General features: G+C 43.6%; 1 protein-coding gene across 3 annotated transcripts in view; it reads left to right on the top strand.

Annotated features, from left to right (window-relative positions):
• Positions 1 to 10834, top strand: part of ERCC6L2 (ERCC excision repair 6 like 2) — a 153315-nt gene extending 142481 nt beyond the window's left edge. Inside the window, exons 18-20 of one of the 3 annotated variants that reach the window (XM_055579004.1) lie at positions 138 to 319; positions 7848 to 7980; positions 10436 to 10834. In XM_055579004.1, the coding sequence (XP_055434979.1) occupies positions 138 to 319; positions 7848 to 7980; positions 10436 to 10456 (336 nt within the window). In that variant the 3' untranslated portion in view covers positions 10457 to 10834. Of the gene's footprint in view, positions 1 to 137; positions 320 to 7847 lie in introns of all 3 variants that reach the window. The other 2 variants (XM_055579005.1, XM_055579003.1) reach the window with 2 other exon arrangements.
• Positions 10835 to 17966: the final 7132 nt, after the last annotated feature.

Consider the following 17966-nt stretch of genomic DNA (forward strand, 5'->3'; position numbering starts at 1 on the left):
TTACCGACAGAACTACGAGGGAAGCCCATGAATATGATATACAGGCTTGTAAAGAATATTGGGAAAAAGTAAGACAGACTCCTTATTTGACTAAAAATGAATATTTTTTCAGTTTTTGCTCTCATCCCTTGTTTCAGACACATAAGGAAAAAATGAAGGGTGATATATCAACACGTACAAAGGAATGCCAACCACCAAGTGAAGGCAGCATTTCATTTCCTCTTTACATTTCACACCCTGTAAGCCAGAAGAAGAAAAAAGTCTGCCGAATAGACCAGACCACCTTCATAATTGGAGAAACACCGAAGGGGATCCGCAGGTATGTCATCTATAATAACACCTGGCTTTGTGAATAGTTCTCAAAAGAAATATAACTACCTAGTTAAATACACAAATTATTTGAATTTTAACTACGCTTAGCATCTGAATATTTCAAAAAAATCTGAATTTGTACACTTTAAAAAATAAATCCCCAAATTCCCTCGTAATCCAGTGGTTAGAACTCGGCACTTGCACTGTGGTGGCCCAGGTTCAATCACTGGTTGGGGAACTAAGATTCCACAAGCTTTGCAGCATGGCAAAAAAAAATCTGAAATGTTTCAGTGTTTTAAGAAGGTTAATCCCTGAATTGATAAAAGATGAAATACAGGTAAATGAAATAGGTAAATTTTATATAGGTAAATGAAATACTTAAGTGCTTCTATTCATTTAGTCGTTGAATATTTATTGAGCACCTGATACGCACTCAGGCGTTGTGCTAAATGCTGAATATACAGTGTCAAAAAAGACAAAGAGCTTACAGTACAGTGAGATGAGGTTTGGCATCAAACCATAAAATTTTCAAAAATAAAAAAACTTATAAATAATTATGAAATAGTGTGTTATAGGAAAGAAATGGACAGCTTCCTTTATAAAGAATAGTGGGATCAGGAGGGGCACCACTTCCTTTCTAGGGGGTAGTCAGGGAAGAGCTCTCTACACAAGTGACATGTGAGTTAAGACTTGAAGGATAATCAGGCAAAGAACAGAGTGAAAACTTTCTGAAGAGGGAGGGGCTTTTGAGAGAAGGCTAGTGTACTTAGTGCAGAATAAATCAAGGAGAGAATGGCATGAGATGAAGGGAGAGACATAAATGAGGCTGGAGCATGCAAAGCCTTGTAGACTGTAGAAAAGAATTTGGATTTTGTTCCAACCACAGTAGAAATTGCTGAAGCATGACATGATTTGATGTATTAATGTTTCTAAAAGGTTTTTCCAGCTTCTGCCTGGAAGAGGGCAGAGCAGACTAGGGGAAACTATAAGGAACTAGGTGGTGGTGGTTTGCTAGAGTAGAGTAGTTGCCGGGGAGACAGAGCCAATTGGATAAATTCAGTTCGGTGTTGAACTGGTTGTTGGGAAAGGGAGAAGACAAGTTTACTCCCAATTTTCTGCCTTAAACAACAGATTGGACTCACTGAATAGGGAAAACTAGGAGAGACAAAAGGTTGGAGTGAAAAAAAAATCAAGAGTTCTCTTTCACTCATATTAAATTTGAGGATGTGGGGAAATGTCACATAGGCACTGGATAATGCTACCCTGAGATTTTGGGACTGGAGATCTAAATTTGGAAGTTATCAGCATAGAGATTAGAAATAGATTACAAATGGTCTTTACAGCCATAGACTGTGTGAGCAGCCTAGGAACAGAACAGAGAGGAGAGAGAAGCCCCAGGACTGAGCCTGGAAGGTGACTATGTACTCCTGCTGGGTAGGAGGCCCTGTGTGAGACCCTGAAGTCCAAGAGAAGTGAAGGTTTCAGAAAGGAGGGAACACTGACTTTATTGACTACTGCTGAGGACCAGAAGCAGAAGGGGGAAAGCCCCTGGAGCTAAAGGACTCTGGTCGCCTTCACGTGAGCACTCTTAAGTAGGCAGATGCCAAGGTGAGGTGGGCAGGCAGTGAAAGGGCAAGCCCCTGGGACTCCTCCTTAAATCTGGATGGGGAAACTGGCAGTAGCTGAAGGGCACTGTGGGATCCAGGGTAGTTTGTTTTTAAGTTGAGAAGATAATATTGGGTTGGCCAAAAAGTTCATTCAGGTTTTTCTGTAAGATTGCCAACCCACGAGAACCTGTTTGTGTATCAAGGAAAAAGACCAATAGGGGAAAAAGATGCCAGGGAGGTGACAACAGAAAGAGTGAAGTCCTGAAGGCAGAAGAAGGTGGGATCCAGACCACAGGTGAAGGTCTAGCCTTTGAGAAGTACTAAGAGAAAGGGACAACCTAAACAGCATAGTAAAAAGCAGAGACATTACAATGGAGATGGTGTTATGACTAAGTCGGTAGAGTCAAAGCTATGGTTTTTCTAGTAGTCACATATGGATGTGAGAGTTGGACCATAAAGAAGGGTGGGTGCTGAAGAATTGATGCTTTTGAACTGTGGTGTTGGAGAAGACTCCTGAGAGTCCCTTGGACTGCAAGAAGATCCAACCAGTCAATCCTAAAAGAAATCAACCCTGAATATTCATGGGAAGGACTGATGCTGAAGCTAAAGCTTCAGTACTTTGGTCACCTGATTCAGAGAGCCAACTCATTGGAAAATAAGACCCAGATGCTGGGAAAGATTGAAGGCAGGAGGAGAAGGGGACGACAGAGGATGAGATGATTGGATGGCATCACCAACTCAATGGACATGAGTTTGAGCAAGCTTCGGGATATGGTGAAGGACAGGAAAAACTGGCGTGCTGCAGTCCATGGAGTTGCAAAGAGTGGGATATGACTGAGCAACTGAACAACAAGAGAAAGGCGTAAAGAAAGGCACAGATACAATGGGTATTTCCTTAATTAACTGAGAATTAAAGCATCAGTATTGGGGGAGAAAAATTGGAGGAAAGAGAAATTATGAAAGAAGTAATTTATAAAGTAGTAAAGCAAGCTTATGGGGCTAGAATTCCTGAGTGATGTTAAGTCCCTCTTTGAGAGTCATTACAGTAAAACCATCTGTGCAGTTCTACAGACTGCATTCAAGTTTCAGTTGCTCATTGCAGACACAGAATAGGGAAACAGCTGAGTTTTACAAGGAGAAGGAGAAGAAAGGAAGATGAAGGATGTTTGCAAAGAAGTGATTATAAAGTTGAACCTAAACTCAACAAAGGGATGTTGATGATAGTGAAGAAGGCAGAAGAGTCAGCAAATTGGAGGATTTGATGAGATGAAAAGTACAATCCAACATAGTTGTCATGGGGATAATTGAGTAGTTGAACTGGAGCATATGATTGAATTCAGGAATTTGGAAGTTGTGCAGTTAATGGTAATGACATTAGTGGTATGATCTTGGCAATAGGGACCTGACATGAAACTGAGTCTTTGGAAGTGAGGTAAAGAAACTAATGGGCCAGGAGTTGGGTGGGACATCCACACGGATACTGATGTTACCAAGAATGATGGCAGAAGATGGGAAAGGAAGCAACATTAATCCAGGATCTTGAGTGTCAGTCTCCAGCAGGGAGCAACTAGGAAGTCAGTTAATAAGATGGGGTGGGAGTGAGAATGGTTAAGCTGGATAGCATGAACCTTAAAGATTGGGAGGAGTTTTTAAGAAAAAATAATATGGAAACAGCAGTGGGAATCTTGAACTCTGAGACTTAAGGATGGGAAGTATAAGAATTTTGACTTGTGAAAGCTGCATAGGAGAAGGCAGTATCAGGAGCAGACAGAGGGACTCCTTGGGTAGAAGACACAGGAGAGATGGTAGATCATAGCCTGATTCCAGGGGCACCAAAGAATGGTCTGGAGGGAAGAGGGATTGGATTAGATCAAGGCTGTAGGGGCCAGGAGGAGGATGAGAAGCCAGTGGTCAGGGTAACTGTGGCGTAGTGACTGAGGTAAGCAGGGAGAGGAGGCAAGCTCCAGTTGGTCCTGATGGCTTCTACAGATAATAGGAAAGTGCTGGTTGCTCTGTATGTTCCAGATGCTTCCCTCGGGGTTTTGGCAACTCCCAGGCAACTGGCCCCTTAGCTCCTCAGGTCCTGGTGTGGCAGATTGGATCACACCCCTGAGCTGCCCACCAGTGCCCAGAAAGCTGAACATCCCACACTGCTGCAGCATTGCAGCTCCTCACAGACATATTTACAGCAGTGATTTGGAGTAAAGTTGGGGCAGTTTTGTATGGGCAATTATTTAGTTAGAAGGCCAACCATATACATTTTTACCAGTCTTTGAGAAGCAAAAGCATCTTATCCCCTTTGGCACTGGATATAAAAATAAAAGTATTGGGACTGCCCTGGTAGTCTAGTGGTTAAGACTCCACACTTGCACTGCAGAAGGCCTGGGTTCAAACCCTGGTGGGGGAACTAAGATCCTGTATGCCTCGCAACATGGCCAAAAAATTAAAAGAAAGGAAGGAAGGAAGAAAGAAAGAATTAACAATGATTATTTTTTTACCTGTTTTTTTTTCTCTATCTTAGCCTCAGGATAAATGTCTCATGCTAAATAAAAAGGTGAAGGGTGTCTAATATTAGAATGCCAACATCTGAGCTAGGGATCAGTGCCCAAACTGCTAGCACCTCTTTTCTGTTAACCATCCTACTCTATGTGAGTCAAGAATTTATACCATGATGCAGTCCCGTGGATCATCTGAATGAAGTTTCAGTCCTACCTTCACTTCAGAAAGTTCAGGCAGAAACAGCATGGTTTTTAGCTGTGTTTCCACCCCTTCTCCTTCAGTTCCTCAAGAACAAGGGAGAGGAATTGAATTTTTCCACAGCTACTTACTCTTCATCTACTTGCTGAAAGACAAAGATACTCAACTTTGATTTGTTCCCCCACCCACACCCCTTTCCCTACGTGGCTTATGAGTGTCTACAAAATTTTCATCACAAAGTGGCTAGCTTATATCCCCTGGTTGTACCTTGTAGTCATTAAATATTTAAAGAAAACTCTTTTAAAAGACCAAGAATTATGAAAACAAGTTTAGAAAGCAAAAATAAAATGAACTGTAATCATAACTCATCCTGTAAAGGGTAATCACACAGCCCGGTATCATGGTGTAACACACAGACAGAATAAGGTCAGAAGCACCTCTCCTCCCAGAGCTGACAGAAGCACGGGGTCACAGGTGAGGTCAGCACAGCAAAGGGGAATGTACTTTGGCAACTGCTGATACACCACCAAGTCTCAGATAAACAAAAGACATTAGCCTGTGACTTTGCCAATAACTTAATCTTCACAGCACAGATATTTCTTAGAAAGGCCATGAAAATGGATTCAGAAGTGATTAATAAACAAAATAATGATACATCATTACTTCCTGTGAGGTTGAGACTGGAACCTCTTGAGAACGTACTTGATGCTTTACAACAGGGACATTGGCCATACCCAGGACAGAAATTTGGAAACTTGTTTTTGTGTTATTGTAAATATTCTCTTGGCAATGAGAGTGACTGTTGATCAGGCATAGCTAGTACCTGGATTTGGAAACAAGTAACAGGACCAGTGTGGTGAGGACTAGAAGCCAGGGTGCTCATCTGAAACTACAAAAGAAAGTCCTGAGTATATGGTATGGATTGCCGCTAAAATCAAAGGAAACACAAACTTTATACACCCTGGTCTCAGTGGCAAAAATAAGAGTGGCTTTAAGTAAAGCTCCTGTTTATGTACATTTAAAAAATCACTTTTTTTTACCCTCAGGATTCTCTGTTGTGTACAGAATGAAATTCAAACTTCTGAAATTGGCATATAGACCCCTCATGATTTTCATCCTCTTCCTTGGCAGTTCCTCCTGCCCCTCTGTCCACCATGTCTTCTTGGAACTGGGCCTGTGCATGTTCCCTCTCTCTGCAGGAGGCTTCTTGGCTCATCTTTACCTGACTGGCTTGAGGTGACAGCCGCAAAGCCGTCCCTGCTATCCAGCCCACTACCAGTCACTGGCTTAGACACCCCTTTTGTGGGTGCCAACAGGGTATCATATTTACCTTCATCATAGGATTTATCCCTGCCTTCTGGTTTGATCTTCATGTATCTGTCTCTGCCAACCAGACTATAAACTCCTTGAAAACAGGGAACTGGGATATGTTGACTGTTGTATAGTTTCTCTTACAGTGCCTTGCAGATAAGAGAGCTCTATACATATTTTTTCAGTCAATAAATCGAAGTTTTAAGGAAATATTATATAAAAATAGATGTAGTCTTCAATTTGGGGACTTTTAATCATTTGCTGCAGCATCATCTGTAGCTTTTGTTTATAAAAACATTTATAAACAGTGAGCTTTCCTGATTCATGGCCTAAACTCAGCATCAGCAAAGGAAAACCTTCTTAGTCTGCCTGGGCTGAATACCACAGGCTGCAGCTTAAAAGACAGAAATGTTTCTCACAGTACTGAAGCCTGGGAAGTCCCGAGATCAGGGTGCCAGCTGATTGGATTCCTGGTAAGAGCTTTCTTCCTGGCTTACAGATGGCCACCTTCTCACTGTGTCCTCCTATGGCAGAGAGAGAGCTCACTGGTGACTTTTTCCCCTTAAAATTTCATTTATTTATTAATTTTTGGCCGTACTGAGCCTTTGTTGCTTCGTGCAGGCTTTCTCTAGTTGCGGTGCACGGGCTTCTCCTCGCGGGGGCGTCTCTTGTGGCGGGGCACAGGCTCTGGAGCACGCCTCAGTAGTTATGGCACGCAGGTTTAATTGCTCCCCGGCATGTGGAATCTTCCCAGACCAGGGATTGAGCCTGTGACTCCTGCATTGGAAGCCGATTCTTTACCAGTGGACCACCAGAGAAGTCTTCTGGTGACTTTTTATGACCTCTTTTAACCTTAATTACCTCCTAAAGGCCCCCATCTCCAAATACAGTCACATTGGGGTTTAGGGCTTCAACATATGGATTTGGGGTGGGTGGCGCAGTTCAGTCTATAGAACCCTTACCTGGGGAAAGGAGCAGAGTCTAGTGCCCAGGGTTCCTAAACAAGCTTTCCACTTCCATCTTTATTAGGGTTTCAGAAGACGCAGTTCTTCAACGGCTTTTATTAATATCTGATGCTAACTCTGAAACTCATTTCTTCAAATACCATCTGACATTAGGTACCTATACTGAAGGGCAGATCCATCAGATCAAAACTGAGAGAGAATCTAGACTTATCAGTTTAGAACTTTCCTTTGTGTGTGTGTGTGTGTGTGTGTATGTGTATGTTATTCGCTCAGTCGTGCCCGACTCTTGTGACCCCATGGACTGTGGCCTGCCAGGCTTCTCTGTCTATGGGATTCTCCAGGCAAGAATACTGGAGTGGATTGCCATTCCCTTCTCCAGAGGAACTTCCCAACCCAGGGATCAAACCCTGGTCTCCTAGAACTTCCCTTTAGGCTCATCAAAAAGGCATGTGAAATTTCTATATTGTATTTGTGGTAGAAAGAGAAAAAAGGATATAGAAGAGAGAAATTCTTAAAAACTATTAATTTTTGAGCATTTTCTCTTTTCTATTTATTGATACCCTCTTTGACAATTTTATTTCATGTATCTTGTGTGCAATATAGATTTTCAAACACAGATTATATAAATTATAATTCTGCTGTAAGTCATAAATTGTCTGATTGGAAGAGTAGCATGCTGGGATCATACAATTCCCAGGAAATACCTGATAATAAAAGTCAGAATAACTTAAAAAGTTGGTAATTTCATGAACTAAAATACTTTTTTTCAGTAGTGTAAGGGAAGAGTTCACATTCTCTTAAGTACAAAATGTATGTTCATTGTGATATTAAGATAATATATGCTAATGAATACATTTACATAGCTTTGTTGCTACATAGCATAACACTGATGACAAATTCTTTACAAATAAAATATAGTAAAAATAACCATTGGATTTGTTCATTAAATCTTCAGAAAACAATTTGAAGAAATGGCTTCTTATTTTAAGTTGTCTTCTGTAAAGGAATTTGCTAAACATGTAACTAATGCCACATCAGAAGAACGACAGAAAATGCTTACAGACTTTTATACTTCTCAGTATCCAGAGGTAAGAGAATTTTTTGTGGATTCTCCCTCAGAATGCACTAAGTCTGCCTATGAGAAAGGAGAGAGAGTCGAGAATAAGTCTGAAAAAAGAGAATCTCTTATGAAAGAGCAGCTTTCAGATTCTGAAACTTTGTCATTTAAAAATTCTACCAAAAAAATTTCTCCAATTTTCAGCCCCAACATATGTAAAAAAAAATCAATTAAGTTTCAAAATCACAGTTCCTGTAAAGAAAAGGTGCTTTCCAATGATGTGGAAACTAAGAAATTACCTATAAGCTGTACCCAAGAGACTGACAGTGGGGAACGCAGCCAAGCATCCAAAGATACTGCAGCATCCTGTTCCCTGAACAGTAAGTCTGGAGCAGATGAATTGGGAAAGTTGGAAAATGCTGGGAAAGGCCAACAGGATCTCACTGGTTTGGGTATTTCAAGAAATGGACCCATCTTCAAAGTGGAAAAGAAAACAATAGAAAATCCAGTGTTAGAAGGCACTTCCGTGGTAGGCTTACTTGGTGACGCCTCTATTCTTGACGACCTCTTTAAAAGTCGTGAGAATAGCCCCACACAGCTGCCAAAGAAGGCTCTTCCTGGGTCCATAGAAAAAGCGAAACAGAGACCAAAAGATTTCTGGGACATCTTGAATGACCAAAATGACGACAGTCTTAGTAAACTCACCGACTTGGCAGTAATAGAGACCCTCTGTGAAAAAGTGCCTTTTGCTGCATCTTCCAAAAGGAAGGAGGATCTCGAAGCTTCTCTTTGGAAATCAAATGAGAAATTTTTGTGGAAAAAATTTAACTCAAGTGATACAGATGAAAGCACAGGTAATACACAAGAGTGATACATAAACATATAGACGAATTACTACAACCAATGAATTTCTGCTATCAATGTTTAGAACTCTGTATTCCACACTAATTATGTTACAAAGTTGTCAATATATATTTTTAATAAACCCTTGCTCTGGATTTTTTTTTTAAGTCTCAAATGTTACCATGTGTTGGTTTTCCTTGATAGCTGATTTGATCTTTAAAAAATATATATGATAGTATTATAATATAAACCTCTATTATGAAATGGAAAAGATCCTAGATTTCTTACTAGGAAACCTGGGGCATCTCTCATTGTATAATTATGTGACTTTAGATAAGTCATTTAGGCTAGTGTGCAGCCATTTCCTTGTAATGAAAGATGAAGGGCTTGAAATTAATAAACATGAGTATCTTCCAGTTTAAAAATACTTTGTTTCATTCTCCTAGATTCCATTAAGTCATAGAACCAAATTATGCTTCCCCCCCCCCCCCAAATCAAGTGTACATTAATGAGTTTCTTTCTTACTAGCATTTGGAAGATTATTAACTGTTTTCCTTTTCCCTCAGTATCATGTGCTACCATTATGAAATTATTTATACAAAAGTAATAATGAGTACTAAATACACGATGTATATTAAAATAGTCAGCTCATAACTGCTCAAAAGCAAACAGTTAATGTTGTATAACTTTACTGTCAATATATGATGTATGATGCTAAAGTAATATAATTATTATCATTAGCCACAGAACACCAGTGCCTCAACTTTTTATACAAGTATAGAAAACTTGGTATAGTACTTTTGTATTTCTCTTTGGTATGAATAAATGAGTAAACATTTGATTTTATTTAAAACGTTTATATTTTGTTGAATTTAACATGTTTTATAACCAATGAAATGTGCTTGTTGTTGAATTCACTTGTTTGGAAACATTCACTCAGCCCCTGTGTGTACTGTGCTGTGAGCACTGGATGTACAGGTGAGGCACTGCTACCAGTAAAACAAAGGAAACCATATCTATGAAGAGTCATGTCTGTAAAGCCCCTGGCACATGGGAGCAGATCCGAGCCTTCTACTGACCCACGCACAGATGCTCTGTGGCAACTTTCCATCAGTTGAACTTGCAGGGCTATGATGGGAGGAAGTGTCCAGGAAATAGCAGTGAACCAGAAAATGGTGGTGCTCAGAGAACACTGAGTTGTTACTGTATTGGGGGGAGAGGCCCTTCGGAGTACCCAGCCATTGTAGTGTCAAGCTATTGCTCAGAAATGACAAAAAGAAAAAAAGAAAAATCTTTTCTCAGGGGACCGAATGGCCATTGAATGGCCTGACTCTCTAGGGCAGTGTTGAGAGCTATGAAATATATTTTACTTCATGACCCAGTACATATGTGTTATATATATATGAGTGAAATAAAATGTTTATGAAATATTTACCCTTAAGGCATGCAACATACTTTGATATTTTCTCTTCTCTTGTAATTTTGGTCTTGTATATGTATGTTTTTTTAATGTTTTCATAACCCACTAAATTGATTTCATGATCACTAATGATTGGTAACCACAGTTTAAAAATTCAGTTTTAGGTTATATAGACTTAGTTGGGTTTTTTTCTTTTTTCTTTTTTCTTTTTTGCTACTTGCAGCAGAATTGTATCCAGACTTAATAGATGCTACATTTCACCACCAAGAGCTTGCTGCAAAATGAATGTGCTGTGCAGTCTGTGGTAGACTTAATATATAAATATTGGTAGACTGATGTGGGATCAGCTCTACCAGGACCTCAGAAAGAAAATAGCTACCTCTTCAATTCAGCTTATATATCAGACAGTAGAGTATATATCAGTCATTTTAATAAAAATATATTTTTCATAAAATCAGGGACTTTTTAATTTTTTTATAGACTTGACCTTAGAAACATAAAATGATGTTCATACAAATATTAGCTCTGTACTCTTCAAATATAGTGAAATGCTATTAAACGAGATTTTTATCAATCATGGTCAAAATGGGAGTAAAAATACAGACTTGGAGTTAAGAAATGAGTTTCCAACAGTTGTCAGTGAAATGTTTTGTCATAATTATCATGTAGGAATGGTATGCCAAGCAGAGGATGAGGTTCAGTGTGGAAAGGAGCCAGTCAGAACATTCCAGAAGGGTAACTGTAAAGGCTGACTCTCCTTGCCATGGAGCAGTGAGAAAATTTGGTTCAACCATTGATGAGTATGGGAACAGACACTATAACAACAGTCCTTCCTTCCTACTCCACTGGTGGTGTGCTACCAAGTTCTGCCAACTAAGTAGGGGACCACAGGCAAATCCCAGGGCTTCTTTCAGCCTCTTTAAATTGGAGATGGACTGAATCAGTGGTGGGTCAAGCATTTTTTTTAAGCAATTGAAGTCCACTGTAAGTAGAAGACAATTACAACAATTACACATTATAACATCAATTATAACAATTAAAATGGAGGTCCATTGATTCAAGGAGCACTGCTGTGGCTCCATGGAGTATTCGTTTGAAAAGGAATAAGATCATTGCTAAAAACCTTCCAACTTCAAGTTTCCATGATTCTATTTGCCACAATCTGTATTTTTTTACTTTTCTTGAAAGCAATGACAGTTTCTGGCTGCTAGCACTCAACACACAGTTGTCATTATTGGAAACTGAGTCAAGAGACTGTGAAATATTTGCACTTGAATTCCTCAGAGGTCCCTTCAAGCCCTGAAACCGCTTAGTTGGGTAAATTAACGTCCTCTACAAGCAGTGAAGCTGCCCCTATGTGTTCAAGGTGACGGAACCTTAGTTTGCAGAGATGAGTTGGTGATAAACTTTTCATCAATCCATAGAATATGAGAAAGCCAAGGGAAGTATATAGTTGTTTTTAACATTGATAATGCAGTTTTAAGATTCTGAAGTTATTCTTCCTTTATGATACAAAATAATCTTACAAAATGATACAGTTTTTCACCTATTTCATTTCCTTTACTTGATGTAAAAGTTGCTAACCATATGTCAGTTCCCCAAAATTTTGACATTTACTGATCTTCAAAATCTGAAAGAATGGATTCAATGCCTTCCTCGAAGGTCGCTTTTCACGTGTGAGGCACTGAGCTCCACAGTCACTATGTCATAAATCCAGTTAACAGTGGATTGGGGATCTACTGAAGATGTCAGTGAACCTGAGATACTGTAAGATGCATCTGCCATCAAGCCCAGAGTGCAACGCACTTTTTAGGCTCCTCACCTAATTCTGATTTAATCATCATTGATGTGAACTTTCCCAGTTCTATCCCCACCTTCTTTTGCAAAACATGCTTTACCCAGAACTTTCTGAAAGGCCTTAAAGGAAAGGCTCGTAAGCTCAGGAACCGGCCTTAGCCCTGGTGACACTGCGTCTGCCCTGGGTGACAGCCCCATACACTGCCCTTGCCCACCCCTCTCCCTTGCTGGCTCCACATGGTGTTTGTGGCAGGTGGAAAGGGCACTGCACTTTTTCTCTGTTAAAGATCTTACAGGATCTTGCAGAGTGTTAAGTGATTGAAGCCATAAAATTAAGACACTTAATTCTTGGGAGGAAAGTTATGACCAACCTAGACAGCATATTAAAAAGCAGAGACATTACTTTGCCAACAAAAGTCCATCTAGTCAAGACTATGGTTTTTCCAGTGGTCATGTATGGATGTGAGAATTGGACTATAAAGAAAGCTGAGCGCCAAAGAATTGATGCTTTTGAACTGTGGTGTTGGAGACGACTCTTGAGAGTCCCTTGGACTGCAAGGAGATCCAACCAATCCATCCTAAAGAAAATCAGTCCTGGATGTTCATTGGAAGGACTGATGCTGAAGCTCAAACTCCAATACTTTGGCCACCTGATGTGAAGAGCTGACTTATTTGAAAAGACCCTGATGTTGGGAAAGATTGAAGGCAGGAGAAGGGGACGACAGAGGATGAGATGGTTAGATGGCATCACCGACTCAATGGACATGAGTTTGGGTAAACTCTGGGAGTTGGTGATGGACAGGGAGGCCTAGCGTGCTGCGATTCATGGGGTCGCAAAGAGTCGGACACAACTGAGTGACTTAACTGAACTGACATCTTTTAAACTTTGGATTTTTCTTTAGTTTATGTAAAGTGAGACGTTCCTCTGGACTGAAAGATGGACTTCAAAAGAGGCCTCATTAAGCTAATCTGTATACATTTTCCTTTTTCCTAAAACTGTTATAAAACTATTGATAAAAACAACAGAAAAAATCGTAATTTCTCAAAACATAAATGTCAACATGTAGTCATGGGAACTTCTGATCTTACATGATCAGAGTCCACCCGCGTTGCTCACCTGCCAGTGCCCTCACTGTGCTTGCCACACTCAACTGTCTCACTGGAGGCGCACTCACTGCCTTGCAGACCCAGCGCCAGTGCCCTAAATGGTTTCCCTTGAGCACTGCCTAGCAACACCCCAGGGTTTTCCCAGGTCAGTTCCTACCTGCCCCCACCAAGCATCCTGTTCACCAGTATCAGTGGAGCCCCCAGTGCCCTGCCCAGCAACCTAATATCTTCCCCTCCTCAATCAGTTGTCCTCAGTCACCCCAAACACTTCATCCAACTGCATCTCAGGCTTCTTAACTCCCCAGTTTCCCTGGTTAGTTCACATATTGGGAAATGCCACCAGTGAATGAGCTCTGAATGTCATCCTCAAGAGACTGCAGAGGTCATATCACCAGGCAAGTCATACCCAGAGGCAGCAATTCACTGACCAGCAGGAAAAAGGCAAAACTGACCAGTTAGTGGGGCCTTAGCAGAGGTGCCATTTCCTGCCTGAAATGTCCCAGAGCTGCCACATTGCCCTGAAAGGCATAACAACTCCTGTAGTCCTAAAAGACCCCACAGGGCTCAGCCTGTGTGTGGGAAATGTCTGGGGGGTGGCAGGCAGGTCTCAGGAACCTTGCAGTGTCCCCTAGGAAAGTGTGTGAGTAAGGGAAGAAGACCCACCAAGAAACTCAAGCACAAATGAAGGGTGCTCTCTTGAGTGGTGGAAAAGGTAAGATTCCTAAGTGCAAAACAGGGAAGAAGCATGTGTTGGGCTGGAGTGATAACAACAGATCACCCCCCATATTCTGGGATCAGGTTGGTGGCCAGGCCTGAAAAAACTGGAAGGCCAAAACATCATCTCTTCCCTTGGCCTTTAAAACCTCAAATGAGCAGGAATGGTGGGACTAGGACAGAAGTTGGAGCTTTGGATTGCCAAACATAAAAATGCTTTTGACCACTAACCTAACCTCAAAAATATGCAAAAAGGCTGGGTGGGGGACAAGGGAGAGACTGAGAGTTGAGTGTCAATGACTGGAAGTCCTGAATGTCAGAGAACTGGCAGCACCACGCAGGGACTTCCCTCTCTGGGTAAGGGGGTTGCTGTTGGGCTTTCCCCCCTCGCCTGTTACTCGGTGGATGGTGTCGGCACCAGCAGCCCGAGCTGCGGGACAGGACAGCTATCGCGCTCTGCTAGGACCCCCGCCCCCGCCCCCGCCCCGGCTTCTCGGGCGCTGCACGCCTTTTCCCCCAGAGCGCCATCGGGGAATCCACCTCGCTCCCGGTTCCGCCTTCCTCTCTCTCGTGGCAGGCATGTATTAGACACTTGGGAGAAATCGCTCCAAGTAAAGTAAAGCTCATCTGAATTTTCCTCAGCGAGTTTCCAGGCCACCCGCCGCTGCTAAGGGTCGTCAGTAGAAGCCCCTGCTGCGATGCCACACAACCCGAGCGAGGATTCACCACCCCCAAGAAGGGGGTGTCATCCGCCAAATTAGGTTTACCTTCTCCATTTGGGGAAAAAAAGAATTATGTTTTGGCTGTATTGATGGAAAACATGAAAAGCAAACTCCGGGGCCTCGTGCCTCGAGGGCACTTGATCTCCCGTTAGCTGCAAACAAGAAAGTCCGCGAGCCCCTCTGTGAGCAGCAAGCATTGGGTTGCCGATCTCCACCGGGCCCTGGAATCTCGTCCACCGTGAAACGTGAGGCAAGGAAGGTGGAGGCGGTGCTCTTTGGAGTGGTGGTGGGGGTATCCTGCTTCCCCTCGAGATTCTGGGCGCCGCGAGCTCGTGATAATACCCAACCTTAGTTTGGGGAACCCGCAGGGGCTTGCGATCCAGCAGGGGACAGTCGGAGGTGGGGGTCCCCTGGGTGCGCACAGCCCGCGACCGCCCCTCAAGCAGACATTGCTTGGCTCAGAACACACACCTACGGGCTCAGAACTCGGTGAGTAGTGAAAGGTTAGACACCCGCCCACCCGTGGGCCGCGCGGAGACTGGGGGAATCGAGCCGAGAGGGGGGGCCTCTTCCCTCCGCCCTCGCGCGTCCCGCCCTGGCCGTGGAGGGCGCGAGGCCGCCGGGTGTGAACGGCGAAGGTTTCTGCGGTCTGGCCGGCGGCCGGCTGGAAAACCAGCCTCAATTTGATCCCCAGCGCCTCTAACGGGACGTCACGGGAAGCAGGAGGACGGGGGCGCCGGGTAGGTGGGCGGAATGCGAGCTCTGTCTGAGGACCGCGAGGTACGGAGGTCGCTAGGAAGGAAGCCAGCCGGCCAGATGGAACTCCTCTTGGCGGGTTCCGAGCTCGGTGCCTGCGAGCGCCCCTGGGCGGCATGGCGGGGCACACCCGACGGCGGCGGAGCCGACGGTCCGGAGAGGAAATCGGGTTTAGCACCTCCTCGCACAGCACCTAGATCCCGGCCAGCTGCGCCGGGAAGCGGGCCCCCCACGTGCAAAACTGCTCCACCTCCTACCCTAATTCCACCGCGGCACTCACAGCCGCCTCTGCGCCTGCAACTTCTGTCTCCAGTCCCAGACCGCACGTGTCGCACCCCCGCACCTCCCACCCCCCCGCCCAAGATCTTCCCTGCTGCTGCGCTCCCCTCCCTTCCATCTTCCTCCCGCCATCCAAGCCCGGGCCTTGGCCAAGGGCCCGTTCCCAGCCTAGAGTCCTAGAGAAATTTTCTCCGAAATAATGTCTCTCACTGCCAAGGGTCCGAGGTCCCGCCCCTCCACCTTCCATCTGGATGCCTGCAGACTTCTCTTTGGATTTCTAGTCTTGCTTCTCCTCCCTCCCTAATCCATTTTCCAAACTGCTTCCAAGAGCGCGTTGAAACCCAAGGGGACCCCGGTGGTGGTAAACCTCGTATTTCCTCTGTTAAACAAGCTTAAGGGTGCTTGGGCTGAGAAATGAAGGTTCTGAGGGCTTCGGTTCTCATTCACTGAGCACTTACTATGTCAATTCGTTAAGCATTTCAAGTGCATATTCTCATTTGAATGTCCAAGAACCCTTCTGGGTAGGAATTATTAAGTATTATTATCTATTATTATGAAGGAAGAAACTGCAACAGAGGATCGCACAGCTTGTGGGTAGCAGAGGCACTTGGAGCCAGGCGGTCCTGCACCGCCCCCACCCCCACCCCACCGCTGCCCCCAGTCTTTTCCTCCACCACTGCAGAAAGCCCTGACCCTCCTAACAGGGATGGAGTGACCCTCAGCACCAGCTGTGTCCTAGAGGCTGGGTGGCAGCAGTACTAAGTGGATAGGGCAGGCAGATGTTAGTGGCTTAGGGGTCTGAGTTTCTGGAAGAAACTCAGTTTCTCAGAGGAGTCTCCACTTTTGACTCCTCTTCCTCACACTCACCTACCATCCTTAGGCTGCTCCTCTTACCTGGCAGCATGCTGGAGACAACACAGGTGTCTAATCCAATCCCCAAAGCAGACTTCTGCCATTCTCCTCACTGTCCACAAACACAGGCTCGAGAACCCTCCAACATACACCCCTCCACCTCACAACCTGCTTCACACCCCCATCTTCCACCCTCCACCCCCTCTCATCCCAGCCTAGGCAAGCATCAGCCTCTGGCCAGTTCCTTTGCACAGTGAATGACACCAGCTCTGGGAATCTGAAAGTGGCTCAATTGTGTAGAATTCTTTGCAGCCCCATGGACTGTAGCCCTGCCAGGCTTCTCTGTCTGAGGAATTCTCCAGGCAAGAATACTGGTTGGGACGACCCAGAGGGATAGTACGGGGAGGGAGGAGGGAGGAGGGTTCAGGATGGGGAACACGTGTATACCTGTGGTGGATTCATGTTGATATTTGGCAAAACCAATACAATATTGTAAAGTTAAATAAATAAAATAAATTATAAAAAAATATATATATATAAAAAAATTAAAAAAAAAAAAAAGAGTCGGTTGTGCTGCCCTTCTCCAGGGGATCTTCACAACCTAGAGATCAAACCCAGGTCTCCCGCATTGCAGGTAGATTCTTGACCGTCTGAGCCACCAGGGAAGCCCTTTGTCCTGGGAGAGGGTGGGAATCTATCATTAATCAGTGGCTGGGAAAACAAGTGTCAGCACCACTTCCCTTTCCAAGAGCCACAGGGCACCACAAGTGTCCCAAGCCTCCACTTCTTATCTAGAAATTAAGGTGATTCCTCCCCACCGGACCTTCTATAACCTAGATAAGATGGACAGACATTCGGAGACAGTAAACAGGGGCCATCTGATTAGCATTTGCTCATGTGAATCCCCGATTTTAATTTCTGTGAACTTGCCTGTTATGTAATACTTTTGCTTTCTTTTTGGAAATATATGTATTCCAATTTCTGTATTACATGTCCTACTAATGGCTTTATTGCTTTTTTATATAATTTTAAATTATTTTTTCTGTAGAGATTCATAATATAAAATTAAAAGGGTAAAAAAGAGCAATTTCTCTCATCACCCAGAGGCAAGCTCTGCCGTCTTCACTGTTACCTGCAGAGTTGCCACTATTGTGGGTCTCTTTTGGAAATCGTCCACACATTTATAAACACGCCTCGTTTCTTTTTACCTGGATACCTCTGTGTTTGCACCTAAAGAGAAAGTGAAGTCGCTCAGTCGTATCCGACTCTTTGCAACCCCACAGACTGTAGCCTATCAGGCTTCTCCATCCATGGGATTTTCCAGGCAAGAATACTGGAGTGGGTTGCCATTTCCTTCTCCAGGAGATCTTCCCGATCCAGGGATTGAACCCAGGTCTTCCGCATTGTAGGCAGACACTTTACCGTCTGAGCCACAACATATAGTAATTGATGCTTTGAAAAAAAAAAATCAGCAGAGTTTCAGAATGAAGGGCTGAGATTCTCAACATGCCCATGGTTCAAACTATT

This window comes from Bubalus kerabau, chromosome 4 (genome assembly GCF_029407905.1).
Source record: "Bubalus kerabau isolate K-KA32 ecotype Philippines breed swamp buffalo chromosome 4, PCC_UOA_SB_1v2, whole genome shotgun sequence".
Classification (NCBI taxonomy): Eukaryota; Metazoa; Chordata; class Mammalia; order Artiodactyla; family Bovidae; genus Bubalus; species Bubalus kerabau.